At 48.1% G+C, this 26,642-nt stretch overlaps 1 protein-coding gene and 1 long non-coding RNA gene across 2 annotated transcripts; one reads left to right on the top strand and one right to left on the bottom strand.

Annotated features, from left to right (window-relative positions):
• Nucleotides 1–6,334: 6,334 nt before the first annotated feature.
• Nucleotides 6,335–11,417, top strand: LOC123347932. The gene is made up of 3 exons (XR_006573115.1): nt 6,335–6,467; nt 10,171–10,270; nt 10,679–11,417. It is a non-coding gene; the product is annotated as an uncharacterized LOC123347932 (long non-coding RNA).
• On the bottom strand, nt 6,452–17,186 carry CCN5 (cellular communication network factor 5). Its single transcript, XM_044985116.1, has 5 exons — nt 17,051–17,186; nt 13,644–13,860; nt 10,635–10,886; nt 10,053–10,255; nt 6,452–7,386 (listed from the first exon to the last, which is right to left on the bottom strand). Exons 1-5 carry the CDS (start codon nt 17,108–17,110, stop codon nt 7,363–7,365), a joined length of 756 nt encoding a protein of 251 aa, XP_044841051.1. The 5' UTR covers nt 17,111–17,186; the 3' UTR covers nt 6,452–7,362.
• Between the last annotated feature and the right edge of the window lie 9,456 nt (nt 17,187–26,642).

Here is a 26,642-nt window from a genome sequence, read left to right as displayed (position 1 = left end):
AGCAAATCCAAGTTAGTTACCAAATGAAGGTACAAAGTAAGGAAGGAAATAGTGAAAAACAGACAGGGCTTCAGAGCCCAGCAGAACACACTGGTAGTGGTCATGCCACATCTCACAGCATCCTCCTTGAAGCAGCAGCTTCATTGGGTATCACAGAAACACCACCTAATGTTTTGGGGAATCTGGGTACAATTTATGAATCCCAGTTTGGGATATGAACTCTCTGCATGTATCTTTATCACACTGCAAACTCCATTTTGATTGTTAGACTTGCCTGCCTCTCTGCTGTCTTTTCACCTCCAGCTGGGGGTGAAAAATCCAAAGCGTAGTGACACAATGCTAACAATGAGCTAGAAATGAAGGGTCATTAAACCTTGGTAGTATTCTATTCAAATAGAAGCCTCCTTGGACAAAGACGGCAGCATACCAAGAAAACCAGGCCACCCACCCAGGTAGGCCAGTAACTAAGCTATAGATTCCTGGTGGGGACTTTGATCACCTGATGAGGCTGATTGTGGGTCACCTGACAAAAGGGATTGCAACTTTATAAAAGGAGTATTCTTGTCATTTTAAAGTCAAGAGAGGGAAAAGAGCAGAAGCAGAAGGGGGCGGATCCTGGGCACCCTAGATGACTCTGATTTAAGCCCAAAGCGTGCTCCAGAGTGGAGATGAAACTGAAACAAAGAAGAGCCTGTGGGTGTTTTATTGTTTTGTTTTTCATGTGCTATCTAAAGTAAAGAGTGAACGGTTTGGGAACCTTTACAAAGTCTGTGTGTTATGTGCTTTAACTATCACTGGAGAGGTAAATTTGTAAATCTGATTGCCCACAAGGCTAGAGCACTGGGTGTGCTTAAGCTACTGGAGTGTCTTGCAGGAAGGGGTGTCCCTAACTGGTCCTAGGGTCTTGGGGCAGCCGGTCTGTGAGGTTCCCACTCCTGTGAAGGGGCAAACATCAGAGTCTGTGTCCAGGAAGCATGCCAGAGAGACCAGAGAAAGAGTCAATACTGAGACTACCCAAACCAAGGGACACTTAAGAGCACACAGGTCCAACATGCTGGGACACAAACACTGTAGCCTGGTGAGTGTCCTAGGAAGAAGCAGAGGTAACTTTACCAGGGCTATGATATGTAGAAATTAGAGATAGAGAAGACAATCTAAGCGAAAGCCGGCTGATTCCCTGCAGCACATGTACTAGCAATTTGCATAAGTTTGTGAAATGTCACGTAAGTACAGTACTCATAGAGGTTGGACTCTCCTAAATAAGAGAGTTTGCCAAAGTGGAACTAATTATAGGCATCTATGTTGGATTCAGAGAGACAACAGATGTTTTGCAGAGCTGAAATGATTCTGCAGGAGGAAATGGATTATTAAATGACTATATGATAAAGTCTAGTTGCTAGGAGCAACCCCCAACAAAGTTTCTATGGCTTACTTTTGATAGGAGGGAATGTGAAGTGGTTACCAGATAAATAAAATTTATTCTTTCCATTATTGTGGGCCAAAGTTTGCCTGATAGTAGAGGTACAGATGTCTGGGACTTTGACATAGAATCCTGGAACAATGCAGACAGGAGGGTATTAACCAGAAGTTACTCATTCTTCAGGAAAAACCACCCTCTGTCCTACACAGTCTCTCCTGCCTTCCTTCACCACTAGGAGTTTCAGGTAGTGATCCTTAGGGTTGTGGTTTTCAAACTGCAGTACTGGGTCGCGGAATGGAAGGCACTGGGTCGCGGTGGCTCTGGTCAGCACCGTGGACCGGGCTGTTAAAAGTCCCATTGGTGGTGCTGCTTGGCTAAGGCAGGCTAATTTCTACCTTCTCTGACACCATGCTGCACCTCGGAAGCGGCCAGCAGGTCCGGCTCCTAGGTGGGGGGGCCACGGGGCTCCACATGCTGCCCCCACCCCAAGCACCTGCTCCGCACTCCATCAGCCAATGGGAGCTGCGGGGGTTGGTGCCTGTAGGCGAGAGCTGCGTGGAGCCGTTTGCGCCCCTCCGCCTAGGAGCCGGACCTGCTGCTGCCCACTTCTGGGGCGCAGCGCAGTGCCAGTACAGGCAGGAAGCCTCCCTTAGCACCCCTGCTGCGCCGCTGACCGGGAGCCGCCCGAGGTAAGCCCGTGCCCCAACCCCACGCCCCAATCCCTTGTCCCAGCTCTGAGCCCTTTCCTGCACCCCAAACCCTTCATCCCCAGCCCCATCCCAGAGCCTGCACCCCCAGCCCAGGACCCTGACCTCCTCCCGCACTCCAACCCTCTACCCCAGCCCTGAGGCCCCCCCAAACCCAGAGCCCCCTCCTGCACCCCAAACCCCTCATCCCTGTCCCCACCGCAGAGCCTGCACCCTGACCCCCTCCCACACCCCAACCCCCTGCCCCAGTCCAGAGCCCCCTTCCACACCCTGAACCACTCATTCCATGCCCCGCCCCGCAGCCCTCTGCCCAGCCCTGGGCCCCTCCCACACCCCAAGCCCCTCCTCCCCAGCTCCGTTGGGTTGTGGGCATTAACAATTTTCTTCAACTGGGTCGCCAGAAAAAAAGTCTGAAACCCACTGCCTTAGGGTACCTTACAGTTACAGGTGACAGGTAGAAAGGTGTGATATCAGGAATATCACCATCCTCATCTCATTGCTTTTATGAATAATATGTTTATTACTAATGTTAGCAAATTTGGTGCAATCCCAGACTGTTCAGGTAATAGGTTCAAGGCCATTTACTCACCAGCTCAAGGTATTAAAGAAGGTGACTGCAAATCCTCAGCTGTAATGAGCATGTCAGTGCCAGCCCATTCCAAGTACTGCCAAACTGTGGCAGGGTGTGCTACCTCTTTAAGGAACGGTCTGAAGCTTACAGCCAGCATAGCATGGGTGCAATCAAGGAGCACCTTTCCCCCACCCTGGGGGCTGGCCTATATAAACAGGAAAAGGAAGCTGAGTGGGAGAGGGGTATGGTTGTTATTAGAGGGTGTAGACAGTCAGGTCATAAGCCTGGCTCCTAGATACTTTGTTTCTCTGACTGTAGGTTTGGTGGCTCTGAGCTAAGGGCCTTATGAAGAGGGTTAAGTGGCTCCTCACTTGACCCAGCACCCAAAGGAAAGGGAGAAAGCCTACTTCAGTCCCAAAACAATAAGAGAACTAGGGACTCTGGTAGCTGGGTTGGTTTGGATGTATTCTTAAAGGGGACTTTTTCTTAGTTTGGTTTGGCTTCCCCCTTCTAGGATGCTGTGAACAACCCCAACTGTTCAAAAATCATAAGCCAGGCCCCATTCTGAGACTGGCACAAAAATCAGGGAATTTTTAAAAAACAATATTATAGTTTTGATTTGCCTTCTGGCTTTGAGCATTAAGGGTGACCTTGTCATGCTTTTCTCCACAACCATGAGGACTAGAAACTTATTCTTCTTTAAAAAATGAGACCTGAGAGTCTCACCTAATCATGTGTCCAGTGAGCAAGGGGCTTTCTTAAAAACACCAAATATTGTGAACCTCGCAATTAAATTGTAAGCGTTGGTTACACTACAGTCTATGGAAAGAACAATCCTTCCAGTTCATTTGCATGTATTCATTTATTATTTAGATGTTTCCTGCTTAGTTAATCAGTGAGAAATGGCATTTTGCAGAAAAAATAAAGGATAGCAAAGAAGTGTATTGTCAGTTGTAGCTGAGATAAGAATTTCAGGTTTGCTGCAAAAACTGTGAGCCATGGACTTTTTTTTATCAGTGCATGAGATGAATTTGAGCAACATTTGATAAGTATTTAATAAAGGTACCAAAGAGAATTAGTTATAAGTTCTTATTGCATGTGTAGCCTGAGCTATGCTCCATTTTTCTGTACAGATGACTGAAAGACATTTTTTTCACCAGTTATCTATATACAGGGACATAGAGAAAAATTGTCAGCATATTTTATCAAAAGGGGTCACCTTAATGAACAAAGAGTACTTACATTTCATATATACATAATAATGGTGTTTAAAGAAAGCATTCCAAAGAGCTTTACTCCATGGCTTTAAATGCACTGTACTCTGCTGGTTAACGAAGAGTCTGACTAGGATTATGCATATTGTTCAGTGAGCATTGCACACTTCTCAGCCAACCACAGGTCAGTTTCACCTTTGGCATCTGTGCTCTGTCTGCAGGAGAGCCAAGTACCATCTGTTGTTCAGACTTTTGTTTCTGCACTCCCAGGTGTGTATTTTGGTGGTGTGTGTGTGTGTGTGTGTGTGAGAGAGAGAGAGAGATAGGGAGGGGGATCAGATGATGATGACATTTAGGGAATGCAGCCCAAAATGTGGAAAAATATCGGTCCAGATCCTGGAGTCAGGGAGTCAGTGGGGATTTAGCTTGAGTAAGTGCTGAGTTAAGGGCGGAGAATTCAGCCCATAATTTCTCAGGAAGATGAAGAGTGGTTAAAGTAATGTGTATTAATGTTAACTTGACACAGTGAGGGAGAGTGAGATGATACTGTAATTTAAATCATCTACACCCCGCCCCCCATGCCCAAGTGGTACGCATCCTCATGTACAGAGGCACAAACTAATGCATATACAAACAACTCAAGCATACATGCGCATTCCTAAAGATGTAACCACAGCCCAACAGGTACAACATATACAGATACATGCACACATCACCGTCTTTTTGTTCTGTGTTTGTCCAGTGCCTAGCTCAATGGGGTCCTGGCTGGGACTCCTAAGTGCCACAGTAATACAAATAATAATACTATTCATCCATGTACACCCCAGCTGGTACATATGCATGTGTACAGAAATACATCAAATTAAAATAGAAACCAATGTAATCAAAAGATTTAACAGTGTTTAAGAAACGTTGAGAGGCTGCAAACAGCTGACAAAATGTTATGAAATTTTAAATGTTTTTATTTTGCCTGTGTTTCTCTTATCCAAATTTAACCTTCCTGAACTGCAGACATACCCAAGCTGTTTGGGCCTGATTCTGATCTCATTTACCCTAGTGTAAATCAGGTAAAATTCCACTGATGTTAGTGAAGATTCGCCAGTGTAAAACTAGTGTGAGGTCAGAACAGGGCCTACTCCCTTTAAGAGATGCACTAATACAATCTATACAGCTAGATGAGCACATTTTTATTTTCAAATTCACAAATACAAAACTGAAATTGCCAGATCTTGTCTGGATTCATAATCTAAAACACAGCTCCGTTCTAGTTGCAGTTCACATTTGTCCACAGGATGAGGAAGTGTGTTGCCTCTGCAGATTTAAATAGAGGCCATTAGAGGGCATTTAAACTTCAGTTTTGAATAACCCTAAAAGTTTATCACTGTGAGAAAATAAAGCTCGGGCTGCCTGCAGAATAACTTTCCTCGGCTGCTCCTGCTGGAACAGCCCCTCTGTATTTGAAGATGGCCCTTTCCCAGCTTTGCGGTCCATTTGCTGTTTTGCTGCCTTTGTTTTGGCCATGGACTTTAGGTTTTTGTGCTTGGATATTAGGTGGCACATCCGGAGATTCGGAATGGGATCACCAGTGTGTGAATTCCTTGTTTGCCTGCTTGAAAGACATGCCAAGCCACTGGTATTGTAGACGGAATGCAGTGATGTTAAAGAGGATGCTTTCTGCTGGATAGGAGCTTCATTGTTACTTTCAGAGGGAAGTATTTTCAGAGAAGGGAAGGTGAATTAAAACTATCATAAGGAAGACTCCTGTTCTGATGTGCTGTTTGAATATGTGCTGTTTATTTGTGGTGATAGCTGGATATAATGAGCTGACTGTATGTGAATAATAGAACTGTACAAATCAGAGATAAGAACTTATGGTATTAGGTGCCATCTAGTCCTTTCCCTGAAGGTCAGTACAGAATTGTTCCCTACAGTGTTTTTTCTGTTTGAGACAGTCAATGTCTTGACATTAGCTGGCAAATTAAAACAAAGCAGAGCAGTATGTGTGACATTTGGGTGAAGGAGCAGCATTTTTGATGCACCCCTCACTTGTGTGTGCACAAACCTTAATGTATACACATATTAGGAGTTGGCTGCAGGCATACTGGGCCTTTGAAAATCTGGCCAGTAAGAAATATATCAAGAAATCATCCCCAGAACTTGGAAAGAAGCATTCCCCTCCTTGCAGGCTGCATCTGGAGAAGTAGAAGGATTTGGGGTGGCCATACCCATTACTTGTTCTAACTTTTTGGTTTTTTATTCATACTTTAATATAGAGGTTCCCAAACTTTTTCTGGGAAACTGTGCCAAGTTAAGGGACTCCGAGTCATACTCTACCAGCAGGTAATGATCGCTTCCATTTGACTGTCTCTACTCTAACCCCCAGGGAGCTTGGCCTGCTTCATACTCCTGTCTCACAGTGGTGAGCGGCCAGAGCTCTGTGGAAGATACACAACTGAACGGAAGGCTGGCCCAGCACAGAGACTCATCCCAAGATGGAGAGGGGATCCTGGAGTGTCAATTGCAAAGGCCTGAAGCACCAGTGCTGCTGTGGGAAGGTATTCACTGCTTTAGAGCACGCATCCGGGATATCCGAGCCAGACATCCCCATGGGCAATGCTGATAGCCGGGCGTTCCATATGGGACCCTAATACAGACAGAGGAGAGGCTGAGATCCGCTAACCTTTAATAATGCTTTTAAATCCATGTACAGGGAATTGCACTCTACAGCACTCTCAGGGCCTGATCCAAAGCCCACTGACATCAATGGGAGTCTGTCCATCGACTTCAGTGAGCCTTGGAGCCAACCTGGAGCGCCGAGCACATTTGTATCTGAGGAGCCAGCCTTACTGTACCCTCCTTGCCTCCCCTACTGCAGTGACTGCTCCATTTGAGCATTTCCTGGGGGATCCCGGCACTCCTAAGAGATCGCCTCACGCAGGGGGTAGCCAGAACCTGCCTGAGAGTGACAGCCCCAGACTCCACGTGCATAGCTAACACCAGAATAACCCCATTGCTTAATTCTGAATGATAAAAACCTACTTGGAAAAGCAGCGACAGCCTGGCCTGCCGGGGCATTATAATGACTCTCCCGCAGAGGAGATCATGCATGATCCCATGAGTGACTGTACCCACACAGCATCGTTTGCAAGGGACGTACTACGACAGTGGTCACAAGCTGGCAATAAGCTTACGTTGCCACGGCACAGTTTAAAATACACGTGGCAGGATTTCCCCACATTGTCTAGAGAAACCGTAATGGGCACGAGCAAGGGGGCAGGGATCTTGTTCCAGATTCTTCATCCTCCTTTGCAGCTGCAGTCAGTCAGTTCTTTCCTAGCTTAATTGGGGGTAGAACACCCGTTTCTGCTGCAACCATAGCGACCTGGGCTTGGGTCAATCTGGCTGCTGGGATGAAGTCTTGACTCCAAAATCTGAACGGTGTGGGAGGGGCTACAAACGACCTCTTCTTGCCCTCTGGAAAGACAGAGCAGACAGCGTAACTTTTCTCTTACCCACTGACACTGTGCAGCCAACCCGGAGACTAAAGCATCTTAGAATTGTTTCTCTAGTGTCACTAACAGTGACATGTCTCTCAAACCTGAATGCGAATGACCTGCGCAGCGAAAGAGGAATCTCTCATGGCATTCTAACCGGACATGACTGCTGTGCTTTAAGGCAACTTCAGTGCCACCACAGATTACCTGAGTTTCTTACCCTGCAATCAGTCCGGGAGTTGGAATACTATTTTCTTCAAAGGCAGATGATGTCTGGGATGGCACCTGCCCTCTGGCCCATTGATACTGGTTAGTAACTATGCCTAGAGTCAGGCTTCACCATCCCCGCCATATGTGTGTCAGAACTAACTCCATTTAACACAGGCAGATAGACTTACATTTGCTCCAGGCTGTTGTCTGCCTTTTCTTTCTATACCCACCAAATGAAATGCAGGCACCAGTCTGAGCATTTGCCCCTCTAACTACTTGATTTGTGTTTGCAATGCAATTGCACACATAGAAGTGGGGGTGCAAATTCCTCCCACAAAGGGAGAGAGCCCTTTTGGAAATCTGGCCCACACAATGTAAAGAGAAGTCAACCGGGGTGGAGGGGGAGGGTTATACACCATTAAGTCTATGTAAGGGCTTTTCTAAACACAAAAGTTGTACTGCTTTAGCTATACTGCTCCCCCAGTGTGGATGCACCTATATCACTATAAAGGTGCTATATATACTGGGATAGCCACGCCCATTCAGGAAGGGGAATATGTTCTTTGGCTGTAAGGCATCTTTATATTGATATCGGGGTTGCAGCAGTAGAACTATACTATACTCCTGATTATACGAATAGCATGGAGGACATGGATTTTATTCAGATAATCGGGAGTTCGGCTAATTCACAGAGGAGGAGCCATTCAGCAGCAAGAAGGCCTCTGCAGCAGCCGGTAGCTCCTCCTCCTCCTTACTGTCCTGTTCTGCGGGGGGGGAGGGGTTTCTGCTCTGCCCTACTCATTCCCAGGGCTGCAGGACTGCAGAGGGCTCCCTGTGATCCCTGGGGGCAGAGGGAGGCTATGGTCCTGGGGAGGCAGAGCAGAGACACCCAGCCAGGCCTGTACCCTGCCCCACCAGGACTGCAGCCTCCCTTGCGCCTGCAGGTATCGGGCACCACCAGCCCCGCAGCAGCACAGGGTGCCCTCTGCAGTCCTGCTGGCACAGGAGGGAATGAGTAGGGCCATGAGGGGAGGGCTCCCTGCGCTGCCACAGGAGCCATTCAACAGCAGGGCAGCCTCCCGTGGGGCCAGGGGCTTGTGCTCCTCTTCCTCATCACAGTCCTGGCCAGGAGGTCTCTGGTGTATTATCCAAACCTCCGCATTATCCAGATCCCTTCCTTGTTCCCCACCGTGCAGAGGGCATGTACGTCAGTGGTTCTCAACCTGGGGTACGTGTACCACTGGGGGTCCGCGGAGGTCTTCCAGGGGGCACATCAGCTCATCTAGATATTTGCCTAGTTTTACAACATACATAAAAAGCTCTAGCGAAGTACGAACAAACTAAAATTTCATACAGACAATGACTTGTTTATACGGCTCTATATACCATACACAAATGTAAGTACAATATTTATATTCCACTTGATTTATTTTATAATTATATGGTAAAAATGAGGAAGTCAGCAATTTTTCAGCAATCGTGGCTGGGACACATTTGTATTTTTATGTCTGATTTGGTAAGCAAGTAGTTTTTAAATGAGGTGAAACCTGGGGATACGTGAGACAAATCAGCCTCCTGAAAGGGGTCCAGTACTCTGGAAAGGTTGAGAGCCACTGATGTAGGTCATGCTGGGGGACAAGGAAGGAATTCAGATAATTCAGAGGTTTGGCTAATAGGATTTTGGATAAACAGCAGTTTACTGTATATTGGTAAAAAAGAAAAAAAAAAGTCACCCCACCCCCAACTGATTTAGTTAGACCAGTACAAAAATCATCGGGTAGACCAGTCCTTAGTGTGAAGGTAACTTACCCTGTAGGATGGTGACAGCTAATGCTACACACAAGCGGTGTTAAAAGGTGCCCGATAAAGAAGGGAAGGCCCACAATGCCACATTAGTTTGACACTTCAAACTGCCAAGTGAACGTCACAGACATTCTTTAAGGGGTTCATAGTTTAATAAAAACCTGTTATTCCTGGGATCAAACTGGCTTTGGCTCAGTCCCGATTTGATGTAGATGACACTGATAGTAAGGGGAAAACATCAGGGGACCGGGGGAGTTGTGAATGCACCTTCTGTCAGAGGGTATGTCCAGGCTTTGCCAATTCCATTAGCAGTCGCTGGGTCATGTTGGACCCATCACTGCTCTTGGAGTCTCATAGATAGTGGGGCAAAAACTCAAGTTTGCACCACTCCATTTAGTCTCAGGTTTGGATTTTCTAGCTGCAGTTTGTGCCTGCAAAAAGGAGAAAGCCTTTCTGAGAAGCTCAACCTGGCACACAGCTAGCTGGTGAGTGGTGTGTGTGTGTACACAGGCGGCTAAGAGAGTTACCGTGGTCCTTACGTCAGTGTGGTGGTTGGAATTTCCTTGTTCTATAAAATCTGCTGCCAACTACAGACCTGCTAGCAGTGTTTTACTGGCTGAAGCCAACACTTACTGTATTAGATGTTCCTGGGAGAGCCTGGCAGGGTCTGAGCATGCACAAACGTTGGTGAGTTTCGAGCCTGCAGTACCGATTCTGGTTTGACACCCTTGTCGAAATCCCCATGCCACAGGTTGCAGAGCAGGCACTCCACTCTGTGCTCCATTCTTCACAGAAGTAGGATAAGCTTGCTGATGCAGCCGCAGCCGGCCTAAGCACTGGACAAGGAAGAGGTATGGAAAGAAACTTTTAAGCCACACACAAATGTACTTTTCTCTTGGCCAGTGGTACGAATCCAGCCCAGGCTGGTAATGACCAAAGAGTGCCTGCTGTCTGTGAAAGGAATTGGGGGTGGGGTTTCTCCTTTTGATGTCCAGAAGTTGATGAGTGAATGGGCCATGTAGACTGATCTGTCATCTCACCCTTAGAGGGCTCCCTCCAGAACAAAGATAAGGCATTTTTAGGTAGTCGCTTAGTTGTTCACTGTTGCAGGTTACACAATGTAAGGAACCCAATTGCAAGAACAGATTCCATTTGGTTTAACCCTTTCAGTGATGAACGTACCTTCCAGGGCTGCTACTTTACCTAGGACTTTACCTGGCTTGGCATCCTGAAGGAAGTGACTGTCTTGCCTCTCACAGATCCATTCCTGACAGCACTTCCCTGGGACCTCCACACGCCTCGGATGGGGACAGTCTGGAGTGGGAAGGCGGACATCCTCGCTGCAGAGGGGTACACAGGTGAAGCCTCCATCTGAGCAGCGGCACCGGATCTTACAGCTGGGCTGGAACACCTCACCGTCTCGATAGACCTTTCCATTCACCTCGCAGCTGTCGTCTTCCTCCTCAACTGCAACCAACATCCAGAGTAACCCAACCTGGTATGAGGAGCTCAGCAGAGCGACCAATCAAACCCAGAGAGAAGGACTCAGGTGCCACTGAGGGCAAACATACAATAATTACAAAGGGGAATCGGTCATTTGTGGGCTCAACTTAGGGCCTGGGCCAAAGCCCATTGAAACCAGAGTGTCTTTCCATTAACTCCAAAGGGCTTTGCATCTGGCCCAGAGTGGCCAGGTGAAGGAGGTAACTGATCAGATTAGCCAGGTGGTTGGCTTTGCCGGGGCTATGATAAGCTACAGTGTCTATCTGCTGAGCTCCTCATACCAGCTATTGAGTTTTTCTCCTGGCTCAGGGGGTGGTGATCACAGTGTAAGTGCCTGGACAAAGAGAAGTAGCTGAATGCTCTCTGTGGTCCACCAGGCATGCCTATGGCACCGGGTACAAATGTTAAATAAGAATAGAGCTGGTCTAATAGTGACATAATTTATTTTCAAATAAATCTTTTAGTGCGAAGAATTCCTGGATTAATTATTTAAAGAATATGATTTGTCCCTCTGCAGAGCTGGTGAGAGAATGAAAACAATGACGTGTGCTTAATTCTGAGACAAATGCCAAAATGTGTCAGAGAATTTATTCATGATGAATCATTGGACCAGCACTAACTAATAAATAAATAATAACCGTCAGTGTGTAGCACATTCCACGAGGACACTCCAAGTCCAGCCTTCTCAGTAGTCTCAGCTACCAGGTGGTAGCAGTCAGCCACTGGGACAGCTCACCAGGATCCCTCATCAGGGGCTGAGCTCATTCTGTGTGCATCCAGCCCATTTCCTCTGCTGAGCCTGGAACCTGGACCCTCATGGGCCACAGGCAGCAGCTCTTGTAGGGGATTCCTCACTGGAGCAAGACAACAGGAGTCTTGCTGCGTTTTTCTTGAGTGGGAGTCACTCGCAATATGATCGACACACTGAATGTAAAGCTCTCAGGCTGCTGCCTCCCTGTCCTGGGTGGAGTCAGAACCCCAAAGACTTCCTCTTGGGGCAAGTCTACAGTACAAAATTAAGTTGGCCTAAGTTACATCGATGTACAACCACTGCAATAATTGAATCGCTTTTGCATGTCCACACTTCACTCCTTGTGTTGGTGGTATGTGTCCTCACCAGGAGCACTTGTGCCCCTTTAACTGTCAGTGTGAGGCATTGTGGGACGGCTTCTGAAGGCCGCGACAGTTGATGTAAGCAACACAGTGTTACACTGACAGTGTGTCAACCTAACTACATTGACCTAAGTGCTACACCTCTCACAGGGGAGGAGTTAGTAAGTTGGTGTCGTGGGCGAGTTACATCGGTGAGAGCGACATTTTAGGGTAGACACTTACAGAGTTAGGCCAATGTAAGGCAGCTTACATTGACCTAAATTTGTAGTGTAGTGTAAACTAGGCTTTGAACGTGGTGCTGGCTGTGCCAGCTTCCCCTGGATGGAAAGTACTTTTGAGGAGCAGCAGCCACGTGGTTCCATAGCCCATGTGCTTTGAAGGTCTCATTTGAGAAGACAGAAGGGGAGCAGATATACGATGGGACCCTATTCTCACTGCCTGCTGTCTGGTGTGTCATCGGCAGGAGAAATGTACCCTGGCAGAGATGTACCCTCTGTGGGATCGTAGGAAGCTGTGTTCTTGCCTGAGAGAGTCCTGAAGGGATAAACTAAGATTGAACTGGACTGAAGAGTATCAGGCCACTGAGAGAGTGACTGAACAGTGTGTCTGTGTGTGTGTGAGAGAGAGTGACAGACAGAAAGAGGGAGAGAGAAGAGCTTCTCAATAGAGACTATTGCTTCTCCTCCATAGGGGTCCCATCCTCCTTCCCAACCTTCTCGCCTACTTCCTTGTGAATTGCTCAGAGAAGAGGTTCATCAGCCTGCAAGAGAACACTGACTCTTTACTTTGCAAATGTCCTTCATGTCTGCAAAGTTTTAGGACTGCGATAGCCACACCACCCGCTAGCACAGCACAGAGCCCAGTGGTATGGGAGCTTAGGTACTATGGTATTGAGCATCCCAGATTCCCAGAAATACCTAAAAAAGACAGGTAGGTCCTCCAAACTAGCAGCAACTACCATTTCTTGGGAACCCCCTGAAGGAAGTGATTCATTGCCCATTAGCTCTTCTAACCAGGGGAAGGTTTGATGTTTGTTCAGCTCACATCCCTGTCAGCTGATCTGAGCTCTCTGAGGAGGACAGAAACTCAAGGAGTGTATTTGAGTTTGTTTACGCTCCTGCCAGCTAACATGAGAACTCCAGAGAGAACAGAAGTTGATGACGTGGCATAAAACTCAGTCCATGTTCTGTGTCTGTTACCTGCGCTGAGGTCAGAGCCTTTGTTTAACAGACCTGGTTGGGGGATTAAATGTCGGGTCTGGGGTTCCATATAAGCATGTTCCAGATACATTTCAGCTCAGTTGTTTTCTTTGCTAGCTCTGTGGGTTAGTTGATACTGGCGACATTTCCGTCAAAATTCTAACCGACTTTGAAACCAGGTCAGCAAAACCATCTTACAAACTGGTTTGAGCCACAGCACAGAGCAGACACCAGGCATCCAGAACCACTTTTTATTAACCACTCCTCTGAGAGCGGGTCAGGCTGCCCGGTCTGGCTGCAGCTCCCAACAGTTTTAGGATGGGGTTAGCTGAACAGGCTGGGGCTTGCGGGAGCCATTCTCCCGGTGTCAGCCAGGCCTTAATGAAAAGAGTAAGAGGGATGTGCTCACAGTTGCAGGTTCCTCCTCTCCCCAGGTGGTCATCACTGTAATCACAGATGAGGCCCTGGCTCGGATCACACACATTGAGGTAATTGCAGGGCTCTCCCAGCCGTCGTGCGCAGATCCTGCAGCAGCCACATCCATCCAGAACCAGAGGGGCGCCGGGAGGGCAGCGGGGTGGGATCCAGGGGCAGTAGCATGGTGTCCGGCAGAGCTGAGTACAGACCTGCAGAGGCAAAACCAGAAGTGCTCACAAAGGGTTTTTCCTCAGCTTGATGCTGCAGCCTTTCAGTGTCCGCCACTGAGTTCGCCTCAGGCTTGCTGGGGGTTTAGTTTCATGGGGGTCAGGGTTTTGTTCCCAGCATGACTCAGGAGACTCTGCATTCCACAGAGAGACTTCAAGATAGATCTGAAAACAACTGTTCCTCTAGGGCTTGATACCACAAGATTCTGAGCCTCTTCAGCCCCCACAGAAACCAATGAGAATCAAGCATGTTCAGCACCACACCAGATTAAGCCCTAGATTAGAAGTTACTCAGAATGAATTGCGGGGGGCACCCTATGTACTGGTCCAGTTTTGATTTAACAAACCAATGAGAATTGGTCTTACTGGAAGACCAGTAAGACCAATTGGAACTCTTTATTTCCTCCAATACCTGAGTCTCCCTCTCTCTCCCCCTAACCTTAATGACTAAGCTTTGCAGGGAGGCCTGGGGAAAGTCACATAACGGCTTTGTGCCTCAGTTTCCCCTTTGGTAAAATGAGGTTGATAACACTGACCTGCCCTGGAACTGGGGTTTGAGTTAATGATTTTTTACACAGTACTTTGTAAAAAATCATTAACTCAAACCCCAGTTCCAGGGCAGGTCAGTGTTATCAACCTCATTTTACCAAAGGGGAAACTGAGGCACAAAGCCGTTATGTGACTTTCCCCAGGCCTCCCTGCAAAGCTTAGTCATTAAGGTTAGGGGGAGAGAGAGGGAGACTCAGGTATTGGAGGAAATAAAGAGTTCCAATACTTTGTAAAGTACTAGGTAAGCATTAAGTATTGTTACCATTTTGGTACTTTAACGGGAGTTTAGCCTGAGAACAGGCGGTAAGGACTGAATAGAAACTGAATCACAGCCTCGGGACTTGGCTCAACAGCAATTATATACACCGGCACAGTGTGGTGGTGCAAAAAATGATGCAGGTATTAGACAATAGCTCCTAAGTGTGTTACATTGTTAATAGGCTGTGCCAGTCTGTACTTTTGTGTAATTTTGTGGAGCAGTTAAACTGTGAGTTATTGAACACAGTAGTACATTGCAACAGTAGTACATTGCCTACAGGCATGACATCGTATCAGAGCAGTGGGACATCTTCCCATAGTCTATGGGTACCCAAAATGAGGCTTGTTTAATCAAATGAGTGTCACTACTTCTCGCTTTGGCCCATAGTGTGGCCTTAGTGATACTCTGAGCCCCAGCTGCTGCGGCCTCTGCACCAATTTGGCCAGTTGTGCAAGTGGCACACTTGGCTGAAATTTTCAAACAATGGGAGCTTAGTTGCGCTTGGAAAATAGAGCTGCTCAGATCGAATGGATAATTGCTTTGGAAAGTTTGTGCACAAATGCCTGTTTGCATGGACAATCAGCTGATTTGCAGTGCAGTGACCTGCAGGAGTTTAGGTAGGTAGAAAGATATAAATATTGATTATCCACTCTGCATGCACAATTACCTGTGTGCAAATATATTTTGCAGACACAGGAAGGGCCCTGTTTACAAATCGGGCTGTGAATATTGATATGTTATCACAGAAAAAATATCAGTAGCTTTCCATTGTATTTTTCAAGTGAATTCAGTGCTGGTGAAAGATGCTGGATTGATAGCCCTTCTGTACAACATGAACAGCAGCAGAGTAAATTTCCTATGAACGCACACTGCCCCTACCAATGTGCCATGCATTCTTGCCTACTAAATGAAGCCAGAGCAGAGTTCAGTCTCCATGCTGATTCAGACCTTGGCTTCTCTGCTGAGACTGACAATGAGGGGAGCAATCCGTGGATTCCACTGGAATGTTCATATTAATTCCCATCTTCTTTTCCCTCTTTTATTAGCAGCATGTCTCATAGCAACACACTCCCATTCCGCAACCTATACCTGGACAGAATGGATCTTGGTGCTGCTGTTTATTTTCCTCATCGGCATCAGTGCAACTCACATGATGATCCTTTATCTCCCTGTGGTAACTTCAGTGGCAGGCACGAGAGTCAAATGTATCCAAGATAACTAGCACAATCCCCTCTTTAATACACTTTTATTATTGAATTATGCTATTACTGAGACAAAAAGTGTAGTGGGATTTACAGGAATAAGCATAGGTACAATAGCTACAGTTACACTGGCTAGGATGAAATAACAAGGGCTATCAATCATCATTCTTCAGGAAATAAACTGAGAGCTACAAGGGTCAGGAAGAATTTTTTTTCTTCATGTACAGCTTTGGCCAGATGTATCTTTATAATGGCTTTTCATCTGCCTATGAAATATCTACTATGGGCCACTATTGGGGAAAAATTATCCAGACGATTGATCTGATCTGGTTCCATTAATCCTGTTTTCCTCTGTTCCTTTGTAGTTAGCTTGTCCTTAGATGACAATTTGTCCTAATGATTATAGGCCACATGTATGCAGGTTAAAATTCAAACAGGCATCACATTGCAATGATCTCATTGCTTGTGATGTGTACAACTTAAGGAACTGAAGCATCATTTAAAAAAAATTGCAACTGAAAAATTCAAAAGTTTTAAAATGTCTTGCTCTTTGTAAAGGGAATTGTTTCACACAGCACTTCAGATCCAGGGAAAAAAGTTTTAGAGCAACCAAAATCCTGTAGGAGGCATCAGCTGTACATGTGCTTCACTGCATCTTGGGAGTGAAAACTGGACAATCACTGAGTAATCCTGAAAAAGCAGTGCCGGCTGCTTGGCTCGCTGTCCCTAGAGGCTTCAGTGCAGGACAATGAATCTGGAGAAGTAGGTCTATAAACCATTACTACAATTGTCTGCAGGTAGCAGGTATGCATGCCAGAGCCTTGGACACAATTAATAATGAAGATGGGTCATGCATACAGGTCCAAATTTACCTTTGTTGTCATTCCTTTGCCTTTAGTGGAATTACACTAGAGATCCATTTGGCTCATTAATTTTAAATCATTACTACTTAATTCAGCATTTCCTGATAGTCATGAACCCCCTGCCTCTACCTGCAAGGGGTTGCATGAATATGATACATTCTGCAGCGTGTATACAAATAAACATGGTAAGATCTTTGAATTGTTGCAGTTACATAGCTGGTTTCTATTGGTTACAGGTTGCTTTGTAAGTAAGAACCAAAAGTTTCCTTGACTAAGAATAAAGCCCCCAGCTTCCTTACCTTGGAAAGGATGCAGAGAAGAGAGAAGAAGAGAAGCTGCTTTTCCAGTTGGCTTCTCATGCTGCCTTACTCTCTGGCACTCCAGCACATCAGTCCCCAGGCACTTTGGAGGCAGCAATGTGTTTGCAGTTTTAAAAGTCTCGGAGTAAGGTCCTGCTGGTGTTTATACTCTTCCCTGCTCTGATGTCACTCACAGGCTCCAATATAAACATGAGTAGGTTTGGACAAGCATCAAGATTTTTTTTTTCCAAACCCACATTCCAGCTGACATTTCCACTCACCTCAAGGTGAGAATGTGCAGCCCATTGAGAAAGCAAAGAGAAGGGAGATTCTCCCATGGGCTTGGAGAAGCAGCAGAAGAGGGAAGAATAGGCTGTACTAGAATGCAGGAAAGTGTGCACAGCTCAGAGAGATTGCAGTAGGGAATGGCAAACTGGCCATAGCTGAGGTTGGTATGAAAGCTCCATGCTTAGTTACTATTTCCTGCTGTTTCAAACTCAACACGAATAGAACCTATTTGTTTACTGAACTATTTCCCTGCGGATTTTGAATTTCTAGCTTGCAGGACTTGTTTATCCCTGGATTTGTACAGTCAAAGTGATTCCACTTTTTATAAACCTTTTTCTGGAATATCTGCCCCATTTTCTCATTTCCTGCCAGTGGAAAATCACCATACACAGATAATTTGGCATCCCCTCCAAACTCCTGATCAGGACATTGGAACAACCAGAGAGGAGCCTGCCTCAGGGAATCCATCCTAGTTTTACACCGAGCCCACATGCTGGGACAGGACTTTGAAAGTGGAGAGGGTCAGGTTGCCGTGTGGTTACTCATGCAGTACAACTATCAGGGTTATGTACCTCACTCACTATGGAAGTTCAGTGAGTTGCTTTAGGCTCCCAGAAACTGAGGACACAACGTTTGCAAGGTGAGCTTCTCTCACTAATTTCAGGTTTATCTCCTCTAAGTCCAGCTGTTGCATTAAACTGGAGAACTGGTTTGTTGCAGTGGCTCATCACGCTGTTGCATGGAGCTTCTGTTGCTGAGAGAGAATATTTCGACTGCATGTGTTCAGTTTTTACTACATGCAGGGGTGTTTGTGTCTGCAAAGGGAAGGTACAAGGAGCAGCTGAGGGACTAAAATCTGGCCCTCACAGTAGTATTGACAATCCCTAGTGTTGCAAAATAATGAGGCAGGCCCTAAAAAATCATGAGATTTTTAAGCCAAAGTTTTGGGTGCTTTTTATTTGCCTTCTGGTGTTAAAGCATTTGGGAGGTGGGGGTCACAGTCTCAAGGTTTTCTCCAGAACCACAAGAGCTAGAAACTTACTTAAAAAAAGAAAAGAAAAAAGAAAGAAAGCTGAAATTCATGAGTGCAGGAAGTGGGGCTTTAAGAAAAATCCCAGCTATCTCAAAACTTGGGATAAAATCATGAGATTTGGCAACACGGGGGGAGGGGGGTACCGTGTTCCCTTTTGCCACCTCTAACAGGACCTTGCATAGAGGGATGGGCATGATGGCATTTTCTCCACAATCCAAAGGGGAGAGCACAGTACCAGGGCTGGATTAAGGCAACCTGCCATAGATACACCATGACACTTAGTCCCTGTTGCTCTAACCACATAGTTCCACTACTGCCCCATTGACCCCACTGAGGACCATCCAGGGGTCATATATTGCCCTCAGTCTGACATGACTGCTAGTAGGGGACATCTCCTAAGGTCTGTATCCTACCTTTGATTGAGGAACACTGGTACAGCAGGGTTAAGAAAGGATTCCCCTCCTCCCCTCCATTGTATTCTGGGGTTTTGTTTTGTTTTGTTGTCTCCTTCCTCTGAAGCACCACAGATGGCCACAGCTGGAGATGGGACACTGGATGGGGTGGGCCGGTGCTCTGAGGTGGTACAGAGAAGTCTCTCTCTCAGGTGCTGGCTGGCTGGTTCTTGCTCACGTTCTCAGAGTCTAACCCAGTGGTCTCCAAACCTTTTTGATCACGCATCCCATCAGTAAAAAAATTTTGAGCATGCACCCCCCCAATATATGTATATTTATGTATAAATTATATACACGTACTACTGTACTACTGTACTAATATATTATCTACATTATAAAACATACACAAAAATAGAAATTAAAAAAGGATGAGATAAAGATGCAAAACAATATTTTAAAAATAATTTATTTTATTTATTAATGACACAAACCCCCTTTTTGCTCTCACAAAAAAATTATTAATAATATTTTTAGTGAGAGCAATGTGACTGAATATGCTTCATTCTTTCTGAAAATCTTGGTTTAACACTTTGTGATACAGCGATTCGAAGGTCTGCATTAGGTTTAGGGTGCGGGAGGGCGCTCAGGGTGGGGTGTGGGGTCTGGCAGGGCGTTAGGGTGCGAGAGGGCACTCAGGGTGGGGGTGCGGGAGGAGGCTCAGGGCTGGGGCAGGCAGGAGGTGCAGAGCACTTACCTGGGGCAGCTCCTGTTTGGTGCAGGGGGTGTGCAGGTGGCTCTGCGGGGCGTGGCACCGCCCCCATGGCCACGATTCTGGGAGCTGCCCCCCCCTCGCCGAGCAGGGCCACCCGGAATGCAGGGCCCTGGGCTAAGGGGGCCCCGGGGCCCTGGCCTGCAGCTCTAAAGCCCCTTTCGGAATGCGGCCCTGCGAGCACAGGCCGGAGGACTCAGGAGGAGCAGGGGCAGCCGCACAGCCAGCGGCTGGAGAGAAGCAGCGTTTTCCCCTTCACAGCTCTGCTTCTCTCCAGCCGGCTTTGAAGGGGAAAGCGCCACTTCTTTCCCGCCGCTGGCTGCACGGCTGCCCCTGCTCCTCCAGGGGCCAGAGGACTCAGGGCCGCATTCCGAAAGGGGCTTTAGAGCTGCAGGCCAGGGCCCCGGGGCCCCCTTAGCCCAGGGCCCTGCAGCCCCTAAAGCCCCTGCGCTCCGGGTGGGCCCTGCCTGGCCGGGGGAGGGGGGGCAGCTTCCCCGCTCGCTCCCTCCCTCCTCCGGCCGTCCCTTTCTTTTTTTTTCCCTCCGGCAACACTCCTCCTGTTGGACCCCCCAATGGATCGTTTTGCGCACCCCCTGGGGTGTGCGCACCCCACTTTGGAGACCTCTGGTCTAACCGACCACCATATGTGGGGCTGGGAAGGAATTTCCCCCCAGGTCAGATTGGCAGTGACTTTGGGGGATTTTCAGTTTCCTCTGTAGTATGGGGTGCAGGTCACTTGCCAGGATTATCTGGGTGTATTTCACCTAATAAATTCCCTGCCATTGCACAGGCATCAGACACTAGTGCACCTTGGTTCCTCCTATTCTTCTGAGGGCTGTGATATTTTAGTTGTTGGGTTTAGTGGGCAGGTGCTGGGTGGTGTTGGGGTCCTGTGATACACAGACTGAATGATCTGGCCGTCCCTTCTAGCCTCAAGCTCTGTGACTCTAATTCCAGTGTGGGCTGCAGGTGTTTACTTCTAGGTATGCCCTGTATTCCAGTCATGTTATGGAGCTGGTGAGATTCCCCCTAGCTCTGCGCCTGATGGAAACCACTGGAACCTTTATTTGTATGTCTTTGGATCAGTGTTTACTCTAAAGTGACGTAGAGGACTAAAATGACAATTAGCAGGAAAAAGACATTGTTCTTTATTTTCCTGGGTGCAAACTGTCAAAGCCCTCGTGTCACTGAGATTGCCTGAAAGGGAAGAGAAAAATACAAGAAACTTTTGTCACTGTAACATCAGTCGTAGATCCTCTCTCTTTGCTATAGAAGCCTTCTGCATTCCTTGGTACTTGAAAGCAGATGCTACAAAGAATACACAAACAAACACCACCAGGAACATATCTGTTCTTTAAAACTTAGAGCAGGAATGGAGTGAGTGGATCAAGAAAAGATTTAGACATTTTCAGTTACCAGCTTGATTCTCCACCTTCTTATTACCCAGCTGTCTGTGGTAGTCCAATGTTCTAGCTCAGCAAAGCATTAATTGTAAGCAATGTGTTAATGAGACCTTGTCCTCTGTGCAGATATGAACCCACTTCCCAAAGGCTGCTGTAAAATGGTACAGAACACAGGGCAGGAATTCCCATTATTCTGGGCAAAACCAATAGTCTCTCCACTTCAGGAGAGGATGCGTCAGACAATCAGAGTCGCTTTCTCAAATCCATTATCACTCAGAGACGCGTTTTTCAAGTGAACTGGGCAGGCTGGGTTGAAGACCATATAGTGTCCAGTAGAGGCTTGGGCTGCACTTGTTCCAGTTATTCTTTATCTCCTTACAAGCAGCCGGGTTCCTTGGTGGAGCAAGGATGCTGCTCCATTAGCACCCTTCAGTAGAAGCTTGCAGTAAAAAGGCTTTAGCCAATCAAGCCAGCGTTCCACCTTGTCTCCTGTTTCTAGCTGTCTGGAGGGAGCAGTTCTGGTGAAGACTCAAAAGCTTCCAGGAAAACAACATGATGTGGGCTGGAAGCTATGCTGCACTGAGCATCACAGGGCCCCAGGCAGGCAGCTGGAAATGGCAGCGGAAGGAGGACCCCACATTCAATTACTCCCTGAGAGTTGCCGAAAGGTTGGTCTGCTCCTGGCTCAGGTGCAGTGAGTTAATTAATTATTCCCATCTCTCTGTTCGTTATTGGGGAGGCTGATAAGTGGCAACAAGTCCAGCTGCAATGGAAAAATTAAGTTGTAGCTGTGTTAATGGAAATGCAATCTTTGCAGTACCTCCCTTCAATTAACAGCTTCAAGAGCAACTCCTTACAATGAATCCATTAGCAGTCTGCACAAAGCCTCTGGATTTCTGACAGGGCAAAAGAGTGCTCCTGCCACGGTATGCTAGAACAGGCTGGGGAGCCAGTGAAGCTCCCCCTCCACGCATCTTCACCGTGCCACAGAGCGTAGACTGGCTATGATGCCAACAGAAGGAGGGGGAGCCTGCCCTTGTCTGTGGTAGATTTACGATCCTCTCCTGGATCAAGCATGGCCCACCTCATAGAAGTCAGCCCAAGCCCATGTTCCGTGTATCGCTGTGAATGAGGCAATAGCTGTACTGTGCATAGGCGAGCTGCTGCCAGTAATACAGGCCTGGGAGCCAAGCAGCCCAGCACACACTCTGGATGTTAGTGATCATTGCTACCTGCCTGGGTAGGATGTTGTTGCTACAAAGGGAGGAAGGGGGGCACAGACAAGCAAGGGGGCTTGGCTGAGTGAGTGGGAGACCTGGCAGTGTGGCAGGGGCTTGTGGTTTGGGCAGGGGACTGGGGCTCCTGAGAGCTAGGTTCAGTTCTTGGCTCTGCAACAGACTCTTGGTGTTACTGCAGGCAAGTCACTTAACCTCAGGTACCCCTCAGTTAGATGAGGATAATAAAGCTACTTTCTCAGTTCTTTGTCTGGCTTCTCTAGTACGCCTGGGGTGGGCCAGGTCTGTGTCTTACTACATGTGTGCATAGCAACAGCAATATAAATCATTGATACTAGCAGGACCTGGAATAAGAGTCCTGGCTCCCAGGTCCCCTGCTCTAGCCACGTGACCACACCTCGCCATGCCTGGCACTCACAATCAAGACATGTTCACTGGTGAATGCCTGACTCCAAGACACAGTGTCTTCTGTTTTCTTTATGATCATCTCCCTGTCAAGACTAACAACATATACAGAGAGCTGAACTGCAAACCCTGCTTGTGAGGCTCCTGGGTCATCTGTCGCTGGTGGATATAGGGAAATAATGCCCAGTGGATGGCAGTCTCCCCTGCAGGCTCAGCTTTCTCTCTGAGCTGGTTCACAAAGTAACTTGTGAAGAGAGCCCTTCAAGGAGTAGGGAGAGTTTGAAATTGCCATAACAAGTGACATCACTAGGAACCCAGGTGAGCTCAGGCAGCGAGAGGAAGCTGCAGCGTTAAAGAAAATAGCAAGGGATGAAGGAGGCCAAAACCACAAATCCGAGTGCAGCCAACTGCCCATACTTAGGATTTTATCATGGCTGTTTACTGAACAAGTATCCGCAGAGGGATCCACTCCAACCTCATAAGATTTCCTGGCTGCTCGGAGGGAACCCGTCCAGGGACTGGGCTTCTTCCCCACAACCCCACTGGCTCCGGTCCTTACGGAGGCTGCCGCACTGGCTGGGTTGCTTATGAGCTGGCAGAGGGAGTGGGATACATGCCGTTAACTTCCACCCAAGGTGTCGGTGAGGAGGAGGGTGAGCTGGTGGAGACAAGGTGCCAGATTGGCTCCCAGTGAAACGCCACTCAGAGGAGGACTCACTGCTCCACGCTCAGCTCTGCAGAAGGGTCCCTCCAGCCACACAGTTGGTGCAGAGGCTGCCATTTGCCTGGTGCCATTGTGCCGGGGGAATGTCATGGGGAGCAAGCATGCAGCCTGCCTTCCTCTCCTCAGGCCCATGGGGAAGTGTGGAGTGGACAGAGTTAGTGTAAAAGGTGCGTGTCTTTCTAAGCAGTTCCCATCACCTTCTGCTCCGTGAGCCTGGTCAGATCAGATCAGCACATAACAGGGTGGGTGCATCTGGCTTTGAAGTTCCTTGCATCTCCCCCTCGAGGATGATGCCATTTTCCCTTTGACCCAGTTTGCTTCAACCCTCCTCTCCCGTCGCCTTCCCACTCCTCCACCCCAGCACCTGGATGAACTCCTGGTCTGGCCCCCATCCCCTGCACTCTCCCCACATTCCCCATCAGTAGTCTCAGTACTTTCCCCTTTGACAACTCTGCAAACCCCCTGGCATGCCATTCTCTCTCCTGCCCCCTGCCCCACCCCTAGCACCTGCTGGCGTTTTCTCCCACGTGCACCCCAGCAGCAGGCATAGCCGCGCTTGCCCATGCTTTGCAGGACTGTCAGACATTCCCCACAGGAGATGTTTTGTGTTGCCAGAGGATCACGATGAGACAACACCACATCTACTGGCCTGGCAGGTTTCTGCTCGTCTGGCCCTGATCTGTGGCGGGTTCCTGCCACAGGTGCTGACTTTCTTCTTTCCGTTGCTCCACCCCGAGGGTCCGCCCCTGCTCTGCCCCTTTCCCCAAGACCCAACCCTCGCTCCACCTCTTCCCAGCCCGCCCCGTCCCCGACGCCCCGTCCCGCCTCTATCCCCTCCCCCAGTGCCTCCTGCCTGCCATCAAGCAGGGGATTGGCGGGTGGCTGGTGGGTGCTGAGCACCCACTACTTTTTTTCTGTGGGTGCTGCAGTCCCAGAGCACCCATGGAGTGGGTGCCAATGGTTCCTGCTCAGAAGATTATTAGAGGGGATTGTCGGTGAGAACGAAAGGCTCTGATGAAAGGAAGTGAGATTCCTGCAGTGCGTACAATGGCATCACAGGGTCCCAAGGAGCACACGCTAAGGACCAACTCCAGCCCTGCTATAGCCTGGGAGAGCCACCCGCTCCTGTGAGGAAAGCATGTCACTGATTACCTAGGAGACCATGATGAATGATCCTCCAAAACACGGTGCCCCCTTTCCAGGTGCACTGAAAAGTAGGAGAAATATACAGTAGCTAAGGATTAGCCCTCGGTGTCCTGTTTCCTCTCTTGGAGGCGATCCCCCTGTGACCAGGGTGGAGTGTGAAGGGCAGGAATGTAGGGGTCCAGCTGATCATAGCTGAGTCATTTCCTCCCAAAAATGAAAACGTTTTTTAAAAATCCAGAATCTTCTACAGAGAGAGTGCCAGTGCAACAGGTGTCTCTCCGCGATTGGCGCTCACAGAGAGGCCAAGCAAGGAATGATCCATGGAAACTGAACTCCCCTCCAGCATACACAGAAGGCTTCTCCAGGGCTGGGCTGAGAGACACTGGGAAAGCCTGCACTGCCATTACTCCCCGCTGCGTGTCATAAGTGTTCTGAGTCTAACTCTGAGTCCAGCACCATCAGCCTGGCACCACTCATTAGCACAGGAATTACCTAATGAAACCAAAGAATGAAAAGAGGCAGCATTTTATTAATATCCATAAAGATGTATGTCTCCGTATCTGATTCTGGGGATCTTATCCACATGCTGCAACACCTGCTCATGGAGAGTCCTGCCAGCTAGAGAAGTGCCTGAAGAAATAAGGCCTGCAAAGGAAGGGCGATCGGCACCGGGGTGGAGGAGCTAGGCACTTGGAGACATGCTTACATTAGTCTAGCCTTTAGTTTACTACACTGCCTCAGAATCCTCTTGAGCTGATCCAAAGCCCACTGAAGCCGAGAGTCTTTGCTTTGCCTTCAGTGGGATACGCATCTGTCCCTGAGTAAGATGGAATGAGAAACTCCAAACACCAAGAGAACATTGGCAGGCAGAGAGGTTCGACTGAGGTTCTTCATAGCGTCACTAATGTCTGATTATTTCACTGTTTTAGGCTGCAGTGGTTGCTGGGTACTGAATACCTGAATCATGCCTGCTCCCGTGCTAAAGATGCTGGGGAAGCTAAGTACTGGGGAAGGAGGAGATTTGGGTAGAAAGCAGCTGGGTGATCAGACACTTTAATAAGATATGTGCCCATCGCTGCTGACCATATTACACAACTTGGCCAGTTACTGGATGCTACGTAGCACACTAGAGCAACTATCTAATGTACATAGTCAAAGGGAAAACAGGCTACATCATAAACCTGGGTGTTAGCTGCAAACTTGCTAAAATGCCTGTGTCACCCACGCTAACACCAGGTGCCTTTCTGTGTTCTAGACCACTTACAGAGGTTTATGAGTCTGCTACAGCCTCTGTGCTAATGGACGAAGCCCTTCAGCTCAAACAGCAGTGGGCAGGGGTGAAAATAACTTAAAGGACTTACCGGTACTCTAGAGTCCTTAGAAGGGGGCGGGGCCTTGGCCAGAAGAGGCGGAGTCTCTACTGGAAGAGGCGGGGCCTTTAAATCCCCGGGCGTTTTCAATCAGGATTTAAAGGGCCCAGGTCTGGGGCTGTGGTAGCAGGAGCTGGGAGCCCCGGGCCCTTTAAATCTCCCCCGGAGCTATCAGCATCAGCGGGGCTCCAGCGGCTATTTTAAGGGCCGAGGCAGTAGCAGCTGCCTGAGCCCCGGACCCTTTATTTGCCGCCAGGGGAAGCCGATCCGCCCTGGTACGGTGCACTGGCTCTTGCCAGTACGCCGTACTGGTGTGTACCGGCTTACTTTCACCTCTGGCAGTGACTTATGCGTACAGCCTCAGAGGTCCTGCCTTCAATCCCTACAGGTGATCCAAGCAGGGCTCTTGTTACAACTGCATTGAATGCTACCAGCCTGTGCATGGAAGGGGGAAGTCCAACTGGCTGGTGATGCTTATTGGAGATGGGGCTAGGACTAGTTGTTTAGCAGCTCTAGGGAGGTGCACCAGCCTGTAGACTAGAAGATAGTCCTGTTCCTGGCCTTGCAAAGGGCAGTCAGTTTTTCCTAAGCACTAAACGATTGTCCTGAGTTGCAGAAGCGGACTCCTAGTGCGTGAATGGGACAAGCCTGCATTCCAGTACCTGTAAGGTCCATGCTGACTCTGCCCCTGCTGATTGGGGATGGCCTTGAGATGTCTTCATAGACATGTGAAAATATAGCATTTCTCATGAGTGACACTCTCTGTCTCTGCTGTCTGATTCCTAGACTGTCAGTCATGGTAGCCTTGGGTGAAGCTGAGTGTTCTC

Source organism: Mauremys mutica, chromosome 13 (genome assembly GCF_020497125.1).
Source record: "Mauremys mutica isolate MM-2020 ecotype Southern chromosome 13, ASM2049712v1, whole genome shotgun sequence".
NCBI classification, from domain to species: Eukaryota; Metazoa; Chordata; order Testudines; family Geoemydidae; genus Mauremys; species Mauremys mutica.
Note: the sequence above shows the minus strand (reverse complement) of the source record. Positions and strands in the feature narration are given on the sequence as shown.